General features: G+C 44.2%; 1 protein-coding gene across 4 annotated transcripts in view; it reads right to left on the bottom strand.

Annotated features, from left to right (window-relative positions):
- Positions 1-19,427, bottom strand: part of OTUD7A (OTU deubiquitinase 7A) — a 137,770-nt gene that overhangs the window by 64,648 nt on the left and 53,695 nt on the right. For 2 of the 4 annotated variants that reach the window (XM_081838817.1, XM_081838816.1), the window contains 3 exons: positions 14,326-14,402; positions 12,510-12,678; positions 5,025-5,179 (listed from right to left, as the gene is read on the bottom strand). In XM_081838817.1, the coding sequence (XP_081694943.1) occupies positions 5,025-5,175 (151 nt within the window). In that variant the 5' untranslated portion in view covers positions 5,176-5,179; positions 12,510-12,678; positions 14,326-14,402. Of the gene's footprint in view, positions 1-5,024; positions 5,180-5,668; positions 6,014-12,509; positions 12,679-14,325; positions 14,403-19,427 lie in introns of those variants that run through there. The other 2 variants (XM_081838818.1, XM_081838815.1) reach the window with 2 other exon arrangements.

Raw genomic sequence — 19,427 nt, forward strand, 5'->3', positions numbered from 1 at the left:
AAGCTGGCAGTGGCGGCAGGTTAGGGGTTAGGGGCGCAAATTACTTGCCTTGCCCCGGGTTAGGGGGCGCAAATTACTTGCCTTGCCCCGGGTGCTGACAACCCACGCTACACCGCTGCTTTTTGGGAGGGAAAAAGTGCGTCTTATAGAGCGAAAAATACGGTAGGTTTAAAAATACACTGGAGCCTAAGCCAACTACCTTGAGAGACTTTTTGTTGTAGGGGGAAATAGCTTTTATATAATTATTTAACATGTAACAATAACAACACTTTATTTTTTATCATAGCAAAAGCTTTGTTATTCCTAAGGAAAGGACTCAAGCAGCATTGTTATTTAGTTGAACAGGACGCTGATGCAAAGAGTTGCATGGGATAAGCTACCTCTGCCAAAAAAGCAGTCAGAGTAAAGGACATATGAGTAATCCTTGGCTCTCAAACCATACAATGATTATTCGTTTTCATCAAAGCGTAATGCCTCTCATTTTCCTCTATTGAATTAGGGCATCATTTACACCAGAAGGATGAAAGCACTTAACCATCTTCCAAAGCACAGTCAGAAATCACCAGACTCCCTCAAGGCAGGCTCTTGAGAAGACCATCTTCAAAAACAGGCTGACAATGAGACAATCCTTAACACTAGTTTAGATGCTGACATTTGTTTTAAATGGCAATGTTTAAAAAGCTGGCCGACGTCAGGCAATCAGGTTGTTGTTTTTTTCCAAGTCACTATTATTTAAATGTTACTTTCATTTCATTCTAGAATTATCTTAATGCTAGATATTAATAGCCACTCCAGATTTTTATTTTTAAAGAAACACCTCAGGGAAAGCACATACACTACGGACTGCATAGGACTTTTCTTGGCACCAGCAAGAGAATATTCTATGTGTAAGACTTGTAAGAGTGAAATGTGACGTTGACGGGCCTTGTAATAATAAGTCACCTCTACATTTTATGATGAAAAGAGGAACCATCTTTCTTTTATTATTTCAATCTGGCTCTGTTTGGTTAGAATTTAACATTATTTGATATTGTAAAACCTGTTCAGTTATGGCAGAAGTCAGTCCTACTATTCAGTATGTATTAGCTCAGGGTTTATTTTTTTTAATTGCACATTTATTCCCAAATTACTTTGCAGGGTGTTTAAATGGAATGAACATGCAGTTTCAAATACAACATATGTTATTGTTGACAGTCAAAAGGAATAAGAGGGGGGAAATAGAAGTATAACGTTCTGTACCACCTATTCTAGCTCTTTTTTTTTATGACTCAGAAACTTTTGCCTAAAATGTTAACTGGCTTAATTTAAAAAATAAATAAAGAGATGAGAACAGTAAATGCAGAACATATTTGTGTATAACATGGCCTGAGCTCTGGGTTTTATAATGAACATTTTCATCTTAAAAAGCAAAAAATAAAAGTAGAAATGTTTTGCACATATCTGATAATTTTGAAGCACAGTTTTACATACATGTTTTGATTAATTACTTAATCTATTTAGATTCACTTCAATAATTTAAATTTATTTTGATCCCAAATTAGACAAATACAATGGAAATTCTATTCCCAAATTCTTCAGATGGCAGGTTACGAAAATAACCAGGAGGGCTGCATTTTCAATTTATCTTGACTGGAAAAAGAACATGAAATATTACTCTGTTGGAAAGGTGACACACTTTTTAGTTCTCATTGATACTGACTGGCAGAAAGCCAGTGTTGTGTTGACAATACGGGATAAGAAAAGAGCATTAGTTAATGGCTTGTAAATGAATATAACAATTCACAAACTATGGTTGTGAACATTCAAACAGATGAACCACTTCTGTAGGTTGAGGGAGGTAGAAATGTTGACATATATGTCAAACTACAGGTTTCCTGACAATTCAAAAAGGAACATTTCACATTAAGATGTTAGAAATGTATACATGCTGATTATTAGCAAATATTTCTTTCCTCAAATTTCTTTAAAGTGTTCAAATTCTACCAAGTTTTAACATTCATTTCTTAAGAAGCAGAAGATTTCTGTATCACCTGAATAGCTAGCAGAATAATGTTGGGCATGATTTACCATATTTTTCTGTGTATAACACCCCCCTATGTATAAGACACCCCCTATTTTGGGGGACTCAACATTAAGAAAATGGGGGAGATTGCCCCCGTGTATAAGACTACTCCCCCTTTTAACATTATTTTTTAGTACAAAAACAACCCCTAGTTTTATACACGGAAAAGTATGGTATTATGCACCATTACCTGTAGGTGGAAAACTGGGCCTGCGCCTATCAAGTGTGTGCTCATTGGGGGTATACAAAGATGGATTACCTAGGTATTAACTAGTGCTGAGTCAGTTCACCAGACTGTGGTCATTCAGGCTCCCTTGTGGCAAATTGTACCTACCTCAATTAAGCAATATATTAAGCTGGAGGTGGGTGATAATTATTCCAAGTAGCAGGTGGCGATATAGTTCTGATACAGATGGCTTAGCGCAAAAAAGAACAAATGTATCATTCGCTGATTTAGACAAATGTGCTCTTTTTGCCATTTAAAATTAATGTTTTATTTTTTAAAAAAATGCTGCAATATCACAGTGATTTCTTCACTAAGTTTGTTAGAATGTGACTTTCCTCACAAAACCCAAGAAATTATAACCAGACTCAAAGTGCCAATACCACAATTACTCTGCCAAGGATATATGAGTTACAGGTCAATATACAAATGCTGGGAAGAGGATTTGTAAACTCTTAAATCAGGGGCAAATAAAATGCAGATAAATACCAAGAGTGCTGATTGCAGGCAATTCTCCATTTGTGCATAATCTACTTCCTTGCAACCATGCACACTTGCAGTGCCAGGAACTTGGAAGTGGAACCCAGAAGTGGGGAGCACCCGGGAGAGCCCTCCTGGCTTGTGAGACCTTCCCCAGAGCCAGAAGAGGACGTCCTCTTTGGGATCTGGGAAGGGTTTCCATGCCAGCTGGAGGCGTAGCGGGGCATTGTTTGGCTGCTCAGCTGACGCACGGGGAAGTGACTGCTGCTGCTGTGCTATGTGGGGAGGCTGAGCAGCCTCCACAAAGCCCTCTGTGTCAGGGACTGGCTGGATGATGAGTAGTGGTGGGAGGAACCAGTTGGAGGAAAGCCCAATGGAAAGCCCAGAGAAGAAAGGCTCAGAGCTCAAGGATTGGTGGTGGGACACCGAGGAGAGGTCAGAGGGAGAAGAGTGGGAGGAGTTGTTAGATACTGAGGGAGCAACAGGATTTAGTGAGCAGGGAGAGCCTGTGACAAGGAGCAGTTCTGACTCAGAGGCTGAAGCAAAGGAGATGGGGTAAGAGGCTGCAGAAGAATACAGGGAGCCTGCCTCTCCTACTGTGACAAGCTCCTCTCCTCCCTTGTCTCCAAGGTCACACAGAGCGGTGCAGAGATTAGAGATGTGAAGGCACAGTTTAAGACTGCTTCGGAAACATCCAGCAGAGGAAGAGCCTTAGAGGGGGTTGAAAGCAGGGACCATCAGTCCTAGCAATTGCTCTATAGGGGCAAGAGCTACTGGGAAGTGTTGCAGAGTTGTATGCCATTTATTTGAATAAAGAGTTAACTTCTCTGACAAAGTCTGCTCCTTGCTTGCTGACCTGCGCCTGACTCCAGCCCTGACACGCTGCATCCTCTATTGCCTCTAGGGAGGGTCTCCTCGCAAGCCACTAGGATACTCCAGGGTGCTCCCCACTTACGTGCATTTCACTGGTGTACATGGAGGCCCAGAACGTAACTCCCGGGTAAGTGGGGAGTCACCTGTACATAACTAACAGTAGTAGTATAGAAAACAAATAAGTCAGACACATTGGTATGCCAAGGATAGTTACTTCTAGGTTAAGTCTGTCCTGGGAGGTTGAAATGTTCCCCCCACTGGGAATTTGAATTTAGGACACAAATCTGACATCAGAAATGGCAATATTCAGTTTGCATTTCCTTTCATTTTTATTTCAAACTCCCATCACATTCTGTAGGTGACCATAAAGTGGCCTCCCACTGAGTTCAATGGGGCTTACTCTCAGGCAAGAAGGCACAGGACTGAAGCCTGAATGATTAAACTTGAAGTCATTAAAGGGCCACATTCAATTCCTAAAACACAGCAAAGTTCAGGTGAAGTTTTCAAAATTATCAATTTTAATCACATTTGCTAAAATAATCTGGTTTTATACTGAAATAATTATCTACCAGAGTCTGTGATAAAAGCAATAGTTACATTAAACATGTGCACCACAAATATTCCAGAAGGGTAGCCAAAATAGTCCACTGTACGAACACAACAGAGAGTATTGGGCCTCTTTAATGGGTGAGAGCCCACTTTGCCACAAACATGAACTGGTTGCCTAAATTGCTATGAACAGTTTCTGTAGCAATCTATACTTTTTCAGAAGTGGACTGCCAATATTGAGTCCAATCTAAGATGTTCTCAGTGGGGATCCAGTGTTGTCTACGCACTACCACCACTTCTCACCAAACGAGGACAGAGCTTACTTTAAAGTTCTTCTGTGCAAGTCCCAACACAGTGAATGGGAACAGCCATTCAGCTCTTGCAGAGCAGCAAAACCCATCAATGCTAAAACTTGTACATAATTTTTTTAAAATCAGGGAACCTATTCACATTCCGTAGCACTCCACGTTGTTCTCAAAGAAAGTGAAAAAACAAACCAAGAAACTTCCTGACATCTTTGAGATAACAGAATCAAAACCAAAAAGCGATCTTTCATAAAAGTCCAACTTCCATCTTGGCCTGATGAAGGAAAGTCCTACATCATGGGATCAGGAGTGTATAAAAAAAGAATCTTTCCACAGAATGGAGAGAAGGAAACCTATTGATTTGTTTGTGTCTGCTACAATCGATTTTAGTCTCTATACTGTGCTTGTAAGTTGCAATGGGTCACTTTTGTAAGGAAAGCTAATATTTATGAATTATTATTTATTAAAGTCACTAATAAATGATGGCGATGATGAAGAATCATTTCCTGAGATCCATTAGTCTTGAGCTTACCTTCTAGCAAGTCTCTTGCCAAACCCGGTTCTGCCCCTGTGGACCGAACAAAGTCTGACAGGACCGCATCCATATCAAGAGTCATGGGATCATGTAGAAGTACTGCTGGGCATGCAGCAGTGGCAGGGTTTGGCAACAGGCTACAAGACATCCATCTAGAAAGAGAAAAGTAAAGTAATTATATAGAAAAGGTTATCGAAAGGTGCCACGTCAACTTTCTAAGTTGGGATGCTGACAATCATTATACATTTTCAAGCATTCTTGCTGCAGTCGCTGTCATTGTTCCATTTCTAGCCAATGTTATCATACCCAAACCCATCATGCACACATTCTCACATCTTCCACCCCACAAGATTGTTACTGATTGGTTAAAATAAACTGCAAAAATGAATTCTGCTCTGAAATACACACTCTATTTACGAGTCTCAGTTAAAGGCAGCAGGGCAGAGAAAGATTGCTCTAGACCTGTGCTTAAGCAGCATAGGCATAAATCAATTCCGAATGAGTTCCACAGTTATAGTTCCATATACAACCTTAGATAATTCTTGTAGGGATTACTGAAATATTAAAACAGGCAAAACCACTACTACTATAGGCCTTGCCCATAGGCTCACAATCTTATCATTTCATTTATCAGTCCATGCCTGGATGTTTTGCTTGCATTGGATTCCAAGTTTCCTTCCATCTCTGCTGAAGTGTGATGACCACTATCATTTTTCTCTTCCAATGCAGAGCTACTAATTCTTTCATCGCAAGGCCTTTCGGTCTCGCTAGAGTTTTCCTCAGAAGCAACTGGTGATGTCTGTTTTGTCAGAGAGGGAAGATTCACCAGACTTTTGTACAGCCATGTTAGGGAATCTCTTCTGAGTATAACAATGATAGCAATCATCAGGAGAATGGTGAATACTATTCCCAGGGCAATTCCCAGATTGCTGCTTCTCATATTAAAAGTGTGAGGTGGCTTTGTAATTGAGATGGCAAGCTTGAGAGCCCAATGCTGTATACAATGATATTTATCTCATGGTAGCACTCCTTGTTTCATTGTTGCACTCCCCTTGTTGCATCACAATCAAGTTTAGGAGCAATATGATGATATGTCATGTCAGTATATGAAGATACTATGCTTTGCTTCTCCACCAAGCCATGGCCCAACCACCCAGTGATGACCATGGGAAGTGAAACCAACTACTTACAAGATTAAACTAGCCGTTGTCACACTCTAGTATTTAGAGTGAAACTGTAGACTCATTTAGGGGAAAGGTTTTGTTTTTATTAAAAAAACCCAAACCAAAACAAAACAGCAACAGCCAAGCATTGTAGGGCTCTTTACTGTCAAATTATGTCGCCCACTTCATATTAACAGTAATGTATTTTATTGCTTTGTTATTAAGCACAAAGAATGAAGTTCTGGCCCTTTAAATGTGTAGTTATATAAAATATCATCAACCAACTTTAAAAATATGCAGAGCCTTGAGTTACACAGACACCACAGATGATGTAGCTCAGTGGCTTTGAGAATGAACTGTGAACCAAGAACCTTCTGATCTGAAGTCTTGGATCTAACTCTCACGCTCAAAGATAAACTCGGTAGATGGCTTTAGGCATATTTACAACTGAAGAGCACACCCTTCATTTGAAGATCACAGGGAGGTTTACAAAATAAAAACACAAAAATACATATCATAGTAACCAACAAAAAAGTAATTTCACACATACAGTTTAGAAGGCCATCAATTGTTTAATAAGCCAAAGGCCTAGAAGAGGGATGTTTTTGCCTGGCGCCTAGACATGAAATGAATGTGCCTGGCGAGCCTCCCCAGGGAGAACATTCCATAAGCAGGGAGCCACCACAGAAAAAGCCCACAAAGAAGAGCCTCAGATGATGATTGCAGGGTCCGGACTGGTTCATATGGGGAGAGGTGGTCCTTGAGGTATTGCAGTCCTGAGCCATCTCAGGCTTTATAGGACAAAACTAGCACTTTGAATTGGGCCCAGAAACTAATCGGCGGCCAGTGCAGTCAGGCCAGGATTGGCATTATATGCTCAAACTGTCTTGTCCAGTGAGCAACCTGGGTTCTGAATTCTGTACCAGCTGAAGTTTCTGAACCGTATTCAGAAACATTACATATAATGTGTTGCAGTAATCTAACCTAGAGGTTACCAGAGCATAGACAACAGAAGTTAGGCTATCTCTGTCCAGATAAGGTCACAGCTGGGCCACCAGCCAAAGCTGATGGAAGGCATTCCATGCCACTGAGGCCACCTGAGCCTCAAGCAACAACAGATCCAGAAATGCCCCCAAGCTACATAGCCACTCCTTCAGAGGGAGTGTGACCCCATCAAGAGCAGGCAAGCTTCCATCCATCTGGTCTAGGGACTACTAACAGTGCCTCAGTTTTATTTGGAATAAGCTTCACTTTGTTGGCTCTCATCCTGTCCATTACCAAGGCAAGACAGTGGTTCAGCACTTCAACGGCCTCACTTGCAGATGTAAGGAGAAATAGAGCTGAGTGTCATCAGCATACTGCTGACAACGTACTCCGAACCTCCAGATAACCCCACCAAGCAGTTTCATGTAGATGTTAAACAACATGGGGGGTAGGAATGAGCTCTGAGGAACTCCACATTGAAGGCTCCATGGGGCTGAAAAGCATTCCCTAAGTAACACCCTCTGGGAACGTCCATCCAAGTAGGACTGGAACCACCACAAAGCAGTGCCAGCCACCCCTAAATTGGACAGACATTCCAGAAGGATACTGTGGTCAATGGTACTGAAAGCTGCTCAGGAGTTGAGGAGTATTAGCAAAGACCCATTTCCCTTGTTTCTCTCCTGACAGAGGTCACTATGCAGGGCAACCAAAGCAGCTTCTGTGCTACAATCGGGCCTAAACTCTGATTGAAACAGATCTAGAAAATCAGTTTCCTCCAAGAGCACCTGGATCTGGGATATTAGCCAATAATTATTCAAATCAGATGGATAAAAATGGTTTTTTGCAATAAAGGCCATATCATTGCCTTCTCAGTGAAATCCCCATGGCAACACATAAGTGTTTATTTTAATACTTATTTTGTTACATATGGAGTAATTTATTGTTTATATATTTTGCTTTTCTTCACCACAACCAAGGGCGGTCCCTTAATATTCCCTTAATATAAAATATGTCAGCTATAAATATCTTCATAATTTAGAAACATTATAAAAATACAAATAAAACACAATGAAGGATAAACCAAATAATTAATTCTTTCTCTTTCTCAAACACACATAAACACACAACTGTTCAAAATCTGATAACAGATAGCATGTGTTTTTCAATTAAGAGAATTTATAGGCAAATAAAACTGGTGGTCATATTGCCACTATGCACAGAAATAATATCTATAGCAATTTCTACTTCTAGAGCAAATTAGTAGGAACCTAAGAGCGGCTCTTCTGGATCAGACCAGATGCTGGTTTACGTAGTCCAGCATCCTGGGGGTGGTGCTAGACTCTTATAGACTCTTGTCCTCCCCAAAGGATCCCAGAGAGGTATACAAAACTCCAGTAAAACATACCATGTAACAGCATAAATTTTAAAACTATAAAACTGAAATTATCACAAAATTACCACTGCAGTAGACCAGACAGCTTTTTAGCTCACCTACCCCGAAAAGCTCCAAAGAGAAACCAAGATGTCTTCACTTGATCTTGACAGTTTCCCTTGACAAACAAGGCAAATGACTGCACTTCCAGCAGCAGGGAGTTCCACAACTGGACACCCCAACAGAAAAGGCTGTATCCTGTGTCATCACACAATGGGCCAGAATTGCCAACAGGACCACACTGGCCAACTATACTTCTTCCAAAATCCCACATGTATAACTCTGAACTTACATGAATTATATTAAATAGAACAGAAAACTTTAAGTAAGCATAAAACCTCAGTAATAACCTAAAATAAATGGAACACCTTATAAGAAGAGTGCAGACTGTGCACATATCAAGTTAATCACATAATAAATTCTGTGCACAGAGTTCTTTCTGAAGAGGTAGGAAGTCCTGTTTCCTGTGCACAATGATCTAGTTGTTCTCAACTTAAGTGATGCAATGTGTGTTCAACAACTACCGCCAGCTGTCTGTACCATCCAGTTGCTGAGAAAAGCAGCAATCGCACCAGTATGTGAGGGTGACTCATTGGAATAGGGGCTAGTGTGTAGGTAGCTAATGGAACTAATAGTCACAGCTGAGGAAATGCAAGCACAATCTTTTTCCATTAAGATATTGCTGTAAAGCAAGAGCTACCTGCTTCTCTACCCCACCCCCACCCCCACCTGTACAACACACACACACAACTTAGCATTATTATTATTATTATTATTATTATTATTATTATTATTATTATTATTACCATTACCGTATTTTTCGCTCTATAAGACGCACCTTTTCCCTCCTAAAAAGTAAGGGGAAATGTGTGTGCGTCTTATGCAGCGAATGCAGGCTGTGCAGCTATCCCAGAAGCCAGAATAGCAAGAGGGATCGCTGCTTTCGCTGCGCAGCAATCCCTCTTGCTGTTCTGACTTTGCTTCGCTGGAGAAGCACTGCGCAGCTTTCCCTCTCTGCGCAGCGCCTTTTCAGCGAAGTGGGAGGAGAAATGGAGCCCCTTCCATTTCTTCTCCCGCTTTGCTGGAGCGGCGCTGCACAGAGAGGGAGAGAGTATTTTTTTTCTTGTTCTCCTCCTCTAAAACTAGATGCGTCTTATGGCCGGGTGTGTCTTATAGAGTGAAAAATACAGTGGTTTTTATTAAATATTTTCTTGGGTTACAAAAGTACGTACATCGTCTCTATTTTCAGATCATAAAGTCTTTTCTACAGATCCATGTGAGACTTTAATGCTATATACAGTATAAGGTGGGGGAGAGAAGAACAGGGGGCGGGGAGAAGAGGGGTCGTAAACTTTCATTCTTAGTGTACTGTCAGTGTCACATGAGTGTGGTGCTCTTTCTATTCATTTATTGGGGGGGCAGGGCCTGGTTGCTTGCCTTCAGTTGACTGCAGGGAGTTTTGTTTGCGTGTGTGAGGGGGAGGGGTGGTTGGGTCAAGTTAGCCATATCAATTCATATGCTGTGGGTGGGTTCTTGTTCTTGTTTTGTTCGGCTGTGTAATAAAAAGGAGTCACACTGGGGTGGAGGCATCCCCTTTTGTTTGTCCCATGCTAGATTCAATTTGATGGTTAGCTTTTCTAGTAAGGCTATTTCCCATACAGTTTCGTACCACTGGTCTGCCTCCACTCCTGACAGGTCCCTCCACTGTCTAGATATGATGCTCCTGGCTGCTAAGAGTAGGTGGCTTATGAGTTATTTGCAGTGTGAGTGTGTTACTGTATTGGAAAATATTCAGTAGGGTTAGTTCTGGGGTGGCTTCTAATACCTGTCTAGTTATTTTGCATTTTTCCTATAGAACTGCTATCCAAAAGGTTTGGATTTTGGGGCAATCTCACCACATGTGAAGATATGTGCCTGTAGAGGTGCAACGTCTCCAACATTTTGGTGATGTTCCTGGATGTATCAGTGCCCAATTCTGTGGTGTTAGGTAACATCTATAGATAAGTTTCAAGGTGAGTTCCCTTCTATTGGCTGACATGGATTTCAAGGGAGGTTTAGACCAGTTTAGTCCACTGGGTAGGGTTTATTTTGTAGCCTATGTCATGCTTCCATTGTTTTTTGATTGAGATGAGAGGGGTTATGGGATTCTGGAGTAGTATTTTGTATATTGTGGATACCATCCACTTGCCATGTCCTTTTGGTGCCAGGAAAACGTTTTCAAAGGTGGTCAAGGGCCTAGTGGCTGCTGTTCTTACTGCTGGGTTGTTTAAGAAGGCGTACAGTTGGTAGCGTGTTAGCCAGGGCATTTGGGTGTCCCCTAATTTGTCTTGTATTTCTTGTAAAGTCTGTTCTCCAACTGGAGCGCTCACAGGCCAGTGTTTCCCAGTTGTCAGTGTTTATACTACATTTTTTTTTAGATTTGCCTTGAGACAGTCTTTAAACCTCTTTTGTTGACCACCAGCATTATGCTTTCCATTTTTAAGTTCAGAATAGAGTAGTTGCTTTGGAAGACGATCATCAGGCATCCGCACAACATGACCAGTCCAACAAAGTTGATGTTGAAGAATCATTGCTTCAGCACTGGTGATCTTTGCTTCTTCCGGTACACTGATATTAGTTCGCCTGTCTTCCCAAGTGATTTGTAAAATATTTCGGAGACACCGTTGATGGAATCTTCTGAGAAGTTGGAGATGGTGTTTATAAGTGGTCCATGTTTCACAAGCATACAGGAAGGTTGGTAGTACAATAGCTTTGTAAACAAGCATTTTGATTTCCCTGCGAATGTCCGGTCCTCAAACACTCTGCACTTCAGTCGGGAGAAAGCCGCACTCACAGAGCTCAGGCGATGCTGGATTTCGGCATCAGTTTTGGCCCTTATGGAAAGATAGCTGCCCAGGTAGGAGAAGTGATCAACATTTTCCAACATTACACCATTGAGTTGGATTTGTGGTGCTGCAGAGGGGTTATTTTGTACTTGTTGGTGCAACACTTTTGTTTTTTGGATGTTGAGTCATAGGCCAAGTTTTTTGTAAGCTTCTGCAAAGATATTTAGGATGCTTTGGAGGTCATCCTCTGAGCGTGCACACACTACGTTGTCATCAGCATACTGAAGCTCAATGATGGAAGTTACAGTAACCTTACTCTTTGCTTTCAGCCTGCTCAGATTGAAGAGCTTTCCATCTGTTCGATATATGATTTCTACTCCGGTGGGGAGTTTCCCCTCGACAAAGTGTAGAATCATGGCAATGAAAATAATGAATAGAGTTGGGGCAATAACACAACCCTGTTTAACTCCTGATCCCACTGTGAATGGTTCATTTTGAAAGCCATTGTTAGTTGCGATTGTTGCTGTCATATTATCATGGAGGAGCTACAATGAAGCAATAAATGTAGCTTAATCCTAGTGGTGAACTCAGTAAGACAAAGCCTGTAGAAACCTAGTTTTCAGCTCCAGCAAAACAGAGAGATCCTGAGCAGCCACATTATACACCAGGAACTTAGATTAAATCCCAATTTTGGAAAAGGGGTAAACACAAAAGAATAGTCAGCCTCTGCTAATGTAGTTCCACAATGTATAGGCCTGGTTAGTGGGAGAGTCAGTTTGGAATAAAAAAGAAGCTTAGTGTTTAGATTTAAGTCACTGTAAAATCAGACTGGTGTAAGTTTCAGCTTTTAGTTCAGCATAAAACCAGCTAAAAGCCAGTTTGGTCTGCCCCCCCCGCCCCCCAAAAACTAGAGTATAAGTTACAACTAAAAAAAAAAAAAAATACAGGTTGGCTTGCACTTTTAAAAGCATCAGTTCAAGCTCAATGAAAGCCTGGTTTAATGTTATCAAATGCAGCATATAAGCTAAAGTGAAAGAAAGTATGTGCTCCACCATTGAACTAAGGCCAGTTAGATCACCTTTCTATTGCCCTTCCATCTGCAGGTGAATACTTTTTACAGGAAAAAAATGCTCAAAGACTTCTTCTGGTTTTCAATATGGTGGTGGCATCATCAGACAGCAGTGGCAGCTTAGTCTCAGAGCCCCTCATTCTGCTACATAAAACGCAGCCATAGTACCATCTTAAACCTGAAAGAGAGAAATAAAAATCTAAATGTCTTAGGATACAGAGCAATCTTATTTTGAAGTTTAGAGAGCTGTGGCAAGTCTTGAGCCCTGAGACCTCCAGGTATAGGGTGGCATATAAATTCAATTAATAATAATAATAATAATAATAGAATACAGGTGAACAACATGACTTCTTTTTGTGTGGCCAATGCTTCCAGAAGTTGCCTTGTTCATCCATCCCAACATAGTTCCTTCCTTCACATTTATCTGCTCCACCTTGTTCCAGATTTTCTTATATAGTTTCAGATCAAATGGAGGTGGCATAATTTTTTTTCAAAAAAATAAAATAGCTCAATTATTTTACTTTCCCCCAATTATATGGCTTGACTGAGAACTGTTTATAGAAGTCTGACAGCAGATTAGGAGGGTCCTGCCAGATGTGTGCAGCAGTCGTGGTCAATGTGGTTCTGCCCTCTTGACAGCTGCACTGCTGCTGCTGCTGACCTGGATGTGGAGGCAATGATGCTGAGACACTACAGACGCCATTTCAGTTGGAGGATCTGGAAAAACACATGTGCCACTTAAATCTTGGGGCACATGCAGTAACAGTTTTGGAGAAAGGGCAAAACATGATTAAATTCTTGACCCAATAGTTCTCCAATCTCTTACCCAATCTCAAACTTATGACACATGATTTTGAAAGAACTCAGGGAAATCTATCTCCTAAACTACAGGATGCATCTAAATCAGGCTTCTTCAACCACGGCCCTCCAGATGTTTTTGATCCCTAGCTAGCAGGACCAGTTGTCAGGGATGATGGAATTGTAGTCTCAAAACCTCTGGAGGGCCGCGGTTGAGGAAGCCTGATCTAAATCCTAGGACGGGGTAGGCAACCTAAGGCCCGTGGGCCGGATGCGGCCCAATCACCTTCTCAATCCGGCCCACGGATGGTCCAGGAATCAGATTGTTTTTAGATGAATAGAATGTGTGCTTTTATTTAAAATGCATCTCTGGGTTTTTTCCAAAATATAGTCCGGCCTACCACATAATCTGAGGGATGGTGGACCGGCCCATGGCTGAAAAATGTTGCTGACCCCTGTCCTAGGACATCATCATGTATTTAGCATGATTTCTTGTCAGTGAAACCCTCAATTCAATCACTGAGGATGGGAAGCCCAGTGCAGAAAAGCTTTGTATGGTGAATGGCCCGTACAAAAGGCCATTTGACCTTAGTCATGTTCATAATTTAAATGGGTCTATTAAGAGTAAAACTTGGTTGAATGCCATTCAATATTTAATTACACCAGGGGTGTCATAACTTTTCCATATTCCCTCTCATTCATTATCTTTCCCTCCCCCATGCAACAATTAGGATTAGAGCAAAAAGGGGGGAAAGGGAGAAATCTGTTTGTGGGGAAATGAGAAGGAAAGGCACCGTGGGCTTCATACATGGTGGCTCCCCCTCCCCAATCAGAATGTTAAATTCTTACAACCAAGTTTGCATCTCTTTGTCATACTGTATGTTTAGCAAGTTTTCATTTTCTCCCATTCCCATATTGGTTCTTTCTTATAGAGTCCATTATAGTGGACAAGCAACCATGCTGGTTTGTTAGGTGAACACCACTGAGTGATTCCAGGCATGTGGGTATAGGATTGCAGCTTTAATACCTGCTTACTGGACAATTGTCTTCTGTTTTTTCTTTCTGCTTTCCCTTTTCCTTTCTGCTTTCCTCCAGCCACAAAATCTAAGAATCACACAAAATAAAATGCCCATGACTGACAGGTTAAAGCAAGGCAAGATAATTGCTAGATGAACTAGAGCATTTTATTTTCAAGGTAAATATGAAATACCTGCATTTGGAAAGTACAAGTTAAATATTCATATTTAAGAAATGATCAAATTGGTTTTAACGTGCTTAAGTCAAGATTACCTAATTATCTAGCTATTATTTAAAAATGGGGAAAAAACATTTTAAAAACAATTTTTATCCAGCCTGTAAGAAAGTGCATGATGAAAGAGAGAGAAGGCATTGCATATTAGTTAAAAAAAACCCTACACACCTGTCAGGGAACTGACATCAGAGCGAGAGGCGGAGGCAGGGCTCCAGAGCGATGCCGGAGAGGGGACCAGCAGGGGGGAAGGAATTCAGCGTAACACCAGTAGAGAAGAGAGGGAGATGGAGGAATTGGAGACAGCTCTCCAAGACCCTTCACCAGAGACTAGTGGAGAGAGCGCTGACACGCCCCTGCCTTCCCCGTACTTGCGCAGACGAGTTCCACGCAGGGAAAGTAGGAGGAGACTAGGCGTCAAACAGCTCTTATGCTGGAAGAGGTTCAAGAAACGCCCACTGACGGATTCTGCAAGTGACTGACCGGTCACGGAGTGTGAGTTGTCAGCCAAAGCATGGTTGGCCAGGCAATATAACTAAAACTGAAGGCAACTTACGCACAAGTAACCCCCTAACAACCATTACAGCAATCCGTCAGTCTCTGAAGTTACTTGTGTGCAGGCAGGGGGACCATGAGCCAGACTGGAGGTGCCGGTGCAGCGGAGCAAGCTGCGGGTGTGCAGGACCTGGTGAAGAGGAACCGGGAGCTGGAACAGCATGTAGCTCTGCTGACGGCGCGGCTGGATGAGAGGCGAACCCAGGATGCGCAGGTTAGACCCACCCCAGTGGCAAAGAAGGTGCCGGGACTGGTACACAAGTTTGGAGGGAAGCCCCAGGACTATAATGGGTTCCGAACGGAAATAGAGTACGCTTTGGAGCTGCAGCACGATGACTTTGCTGACGATGCCGAGAGCAGAGGTGCCGCCACAGTACGCGGACTTACAGGAGGTCTTCAGCGAGAGAGAGGCGGACAGGCTGCCACCACATAGGCCCTTTGACTGTCAAATCAACCTGCTCCCTGGGGAGCAGCTGCCAGCGGGTAAGCTGTATGCCATGTCGGACCGGGAGATGCAGGAGTTGCGGAACTTTATTGACAAGAACCTAAAAAGGGGGTTCATAAGGGAATCTAAGGCAGTGGGGGGCAGCCCTGTGTTCTTTGTGGACAAAAAAAAACACGGGTCAGCCTAGGCTGGTCGTGGACTATAGAAAATTGAACCTCGTATCGGAACCCGTGACCTTCCCAATGCCCAGAATTGATGATATTCTAACTCGGGTAAGGAAGGGGAAGATCTTTACCAAGCTGGACCTCCGGGGAGCATACAATTTGATTAGAATGAGGGAGGGGGACGAATGGAAAACCACCATGTTTACCCCCCTTGGGGCCTTTGAGTACCTAGTCATGCCATTTGGATTACAGTCGGGCTCAGCCTGTTTTCAAAGCTTCATGCACCATGTGCTGGGACCCCGCTGTACAAAAACTGCGTAGCATTTCTGGACGACGTCCTGATCTATTCGGACAATGAAAAACAGCATGTCCAGGATGTCAGGGAAGTGCTGAAGAGGCTGCAGAGGCATCAGTTGTGGGTCAAGCTGGAGAAGTGCCAGTTTCACGCCAGAGAAGTGGAATTTCTGGGATACAAGTTATCGGACAGGGGCCTAGCCATGGACCCCAGCAAGGTGCAGGCGGTGCTAGAATGGAAGACCCCCAAAACCCGGAAGGATGTGCAGAGGTTCCTCGGGTTCAGCAACTTCTACCGGAAGTTCATCAAGAACTTCGCCCACTTGACCACACCCATCACGGATTGTCTCAGTAGCAAAAAGAAGTTCGTCTGGACTGAAAGTGCCCAATGATCCTTCGAAAGGCTAAAGAAGGCGTTCGCCTCGGAGGAACAGCTCCTGCACGTGGATCTGCAGAAGCCGATAAGGCTGGAGACAGACGCATCAGACCGGGCGGTAGGAGCGGTGTTGCTGCAGCCGGGAGGGAGCCAACACACCTGGAGACCGTGCGCCTTCTACTCGCAGAAACTGAGCAAATCGGAACAAAACTACACGGTGTATGATCGCGAACTGCTAGCAATTTACGCAGCCTTTCGGCAGTGGAGACATCTACTAATAGGGGCTCAGCACAAGATTCAGGTGTGCACGGATCACAAGAACTTGGAATATTGGAGAACGGCTCGAGTGCTCAACCAGAGACAGATTTGATGGGCACAGGAGTTCTCCAAGTTCTTCTTTGAGATCAAGTACGTGCCGGGAGAAGAGAACGTGAGGGCAGACGCACTGTCCCGGAAGCCGGAGTACACGGAAGGAGAAGGACCGCCGGAAGTAAGACACGTGTTCCCAGAGGAACGATGGGTGTGTGGGGGAGCGTTGGTTGGGAAACGAGAACTGACCGAGCTGATTCGCCAGGACGAATTCGCCCAAACCAGAATCAGAGAACTCAGGGAAGCGAGGGGAGACCAGGGAGGCTTTGAGGAAAGGGAAGGACTGCTGTACTACAAGGGAGCAATGTATGTGCCCAGGGAAGCCTTGCGGGAAAGGGTGCTCAAACAGCTTCACGACAACCCAACAGCGGGGCACTTTGGGCAACACAAAACTATGTTACTGGTTACTAGGCAGTTCTGGTGGCCAAGGGTGAGGGAAGATGTACGAGAGTATGTACGTGGTTGTGACCGCTGCCAAAGGGCCAAGGGGGAGAGGGCTGCCCCGGCAGGGCTACTGGAACCATTACCCACACCGGGAAGAGCATGGGAGGTGGTGTCTATCGATTTCATGACAGATTTACCCAAATCCAGAGGGAAGACAGCAGTCATGGTAGTAGTAGATCTGTTAACCAAAATGTGCCATTTTATAGCGTGCTCACATGCAGTAACGGCAGAGGAAACTGCCCGGTTGTTTGTGGATCACATCTTCAGGTTGCACAGGGCTCCTTCGAGGGTTATCTCAGACCGAGGGAAACAATTTACCTCGAGATTCTGGAGGAGGCTCATGAACTTATTGCAGGTGGAGGTGGGATTTTCGACGGCGAGGCACCCGGAGACCAACGGGCAAGCAGAGAGGGCGAACAGCATTTTACAGCAATACCTACGCTGCTACGTCAACGAGAGACAGAACGATTGGGTAGAGAAGCTAGCACTGGTGGAGTTTGCGTATAATAATGCCGAGCATGTGTCCACGGGGATGAGCCTGTTCATGGCTAATTATGGGTGTCACCCCAGGGCCTTTCCCGGGAGGGGGGAGGAAGGGTGGAGCGTACCCGCAGCAGAGCAGTTCGTGGAAGAAATGGAAGCCCTGCACCAGCAGCTTAAGATTAATCTGGAAAGGGCCAAGGAAGTGTACAAGAGGCAAGCAGACAAACGTCGCCGGGAAGGGGAGACTATAAGGGTGGGGGACCAGGTGTGGTTATCCACCCAAGGCCTACCCTTCAAGGGAGGGTGTAAGAAACTACAGCCAAAACAGCTGGGGCCCTTTGAGGTGACACACCAAGTGAACCCGGTGGCATTCCAGCTCAAGTTGCCAGACAGCATGAAAATCCACCCGGTGTTTCATAGGTCACTGCTCTCACCGTACGGGGGGGGAGGGTCCGGGGGGAAGTAGGGGAAGGGCTCACACACCCACAAGTGGAGAAGAGGGAACACCACCACCAGGTGATGGAGATCCTAGATTCGCGATGGCGGGGGCGGCAGGTGGAGTACCTAGTAGCGTGGGAGGGAGAACCCGAGTCTGAAAACACGTGGGTTCCTGCGGGGGAGATAGATGATGGATATCTGGTGGAAGAGTTCCACAACAGGTATCCGAGGAAGCCCAAACCCCTGGAGAGATTCTGGGAGGAGCAATTTGCTACCACCGATGATGAGGAGGAGGATTTTGCGGGTTTTCCAGCTTCCGAAGAGGAAGGAGGAGAAGCGTCAGGAGAGGAGGAATCAGACTGGGACGCCCGTCCCATGTGAAGAAATTGGAGCGGGTGGGAAGCGGGGTTTGAGTCCTCGGACGACGACAGCAGCTCCTTTCGGGGGTTCCCTGCATCGTCGGCTGAAGAGGGGGACAAGGTTACGTCACAGGGTCGGGCCGGGGGTGGAGGGGGTCCTGGGAGGGAGGTGGATGTCAGGGAACTGACATCAGAGCGAGAGGCGGAGGCAGGGCTCCAGAGCGATGCCGGAGAGGGGACCAGCGGGGGGGGGGGAAGGAATTCAGCGTAACACCAGTAGAGAAGAGAGGGAGATGGAGGAATTGGAGACAGCTCTCCAAGACCCTTCACCAGAGACTAGTGGAGAGAGCGCTGACACGCCCCTGCCTTCCCCGTACTTGCGCAGACGAGTTCCGCGCAGGGAAAGTAGGAGGAGACTTGGCGTCAAACAGCTCTTATGCTGGAAGAGGTTCAAGAAACGCCCACTGACGGATTCTGCAAGTGACTGACTGGTCACAGAGTGTGAGCTGTCAGTCAAAGCATGGTTGGCCAGGCAATATAACTAAAACTGAAGGCAACTTACGCACAAGTAACCCCCTTACAACCATTACAACACCCATGTCATTTCATTCCGATTACATCTTTTCTTCTAACTCCTGTTCACCCTCACTGCACTCTTATTTAGTGGCCACTCTCACACACCACAAGCAACAATGTGGAAGCTGCTTCCCAAAGTACGAACCACCCTGAGACCTGCAGGCACAGGGCGGCATACAAATTTAATCAATAATAAACACTAATAATGTCTGTGTGGGCAGAGCCAGTCACGAGGAACCTTCCCACTCATCCTTTCCTCCCCTGGGCAGCTGGGAATGATACATGCAACTATCCTTGCCCATATGGTTACTTAATTCATACAGACAGTGATGTGACTGCAGCACTTTGTCGAAGCTGATTCCACTTCAGAGAGAGAG

This window comes from Podarcis erhardii (genome assembly GCF_964252035.2).
Source record: "Podarcis erhardii genome assembly, chromosome: 14".
Lineage (NCBI taxonomy): Eukaryota > Metazoa > Chordata > Lepidosauria > Squamata > Lacertidae > Podarcis > Podarcis erhardii.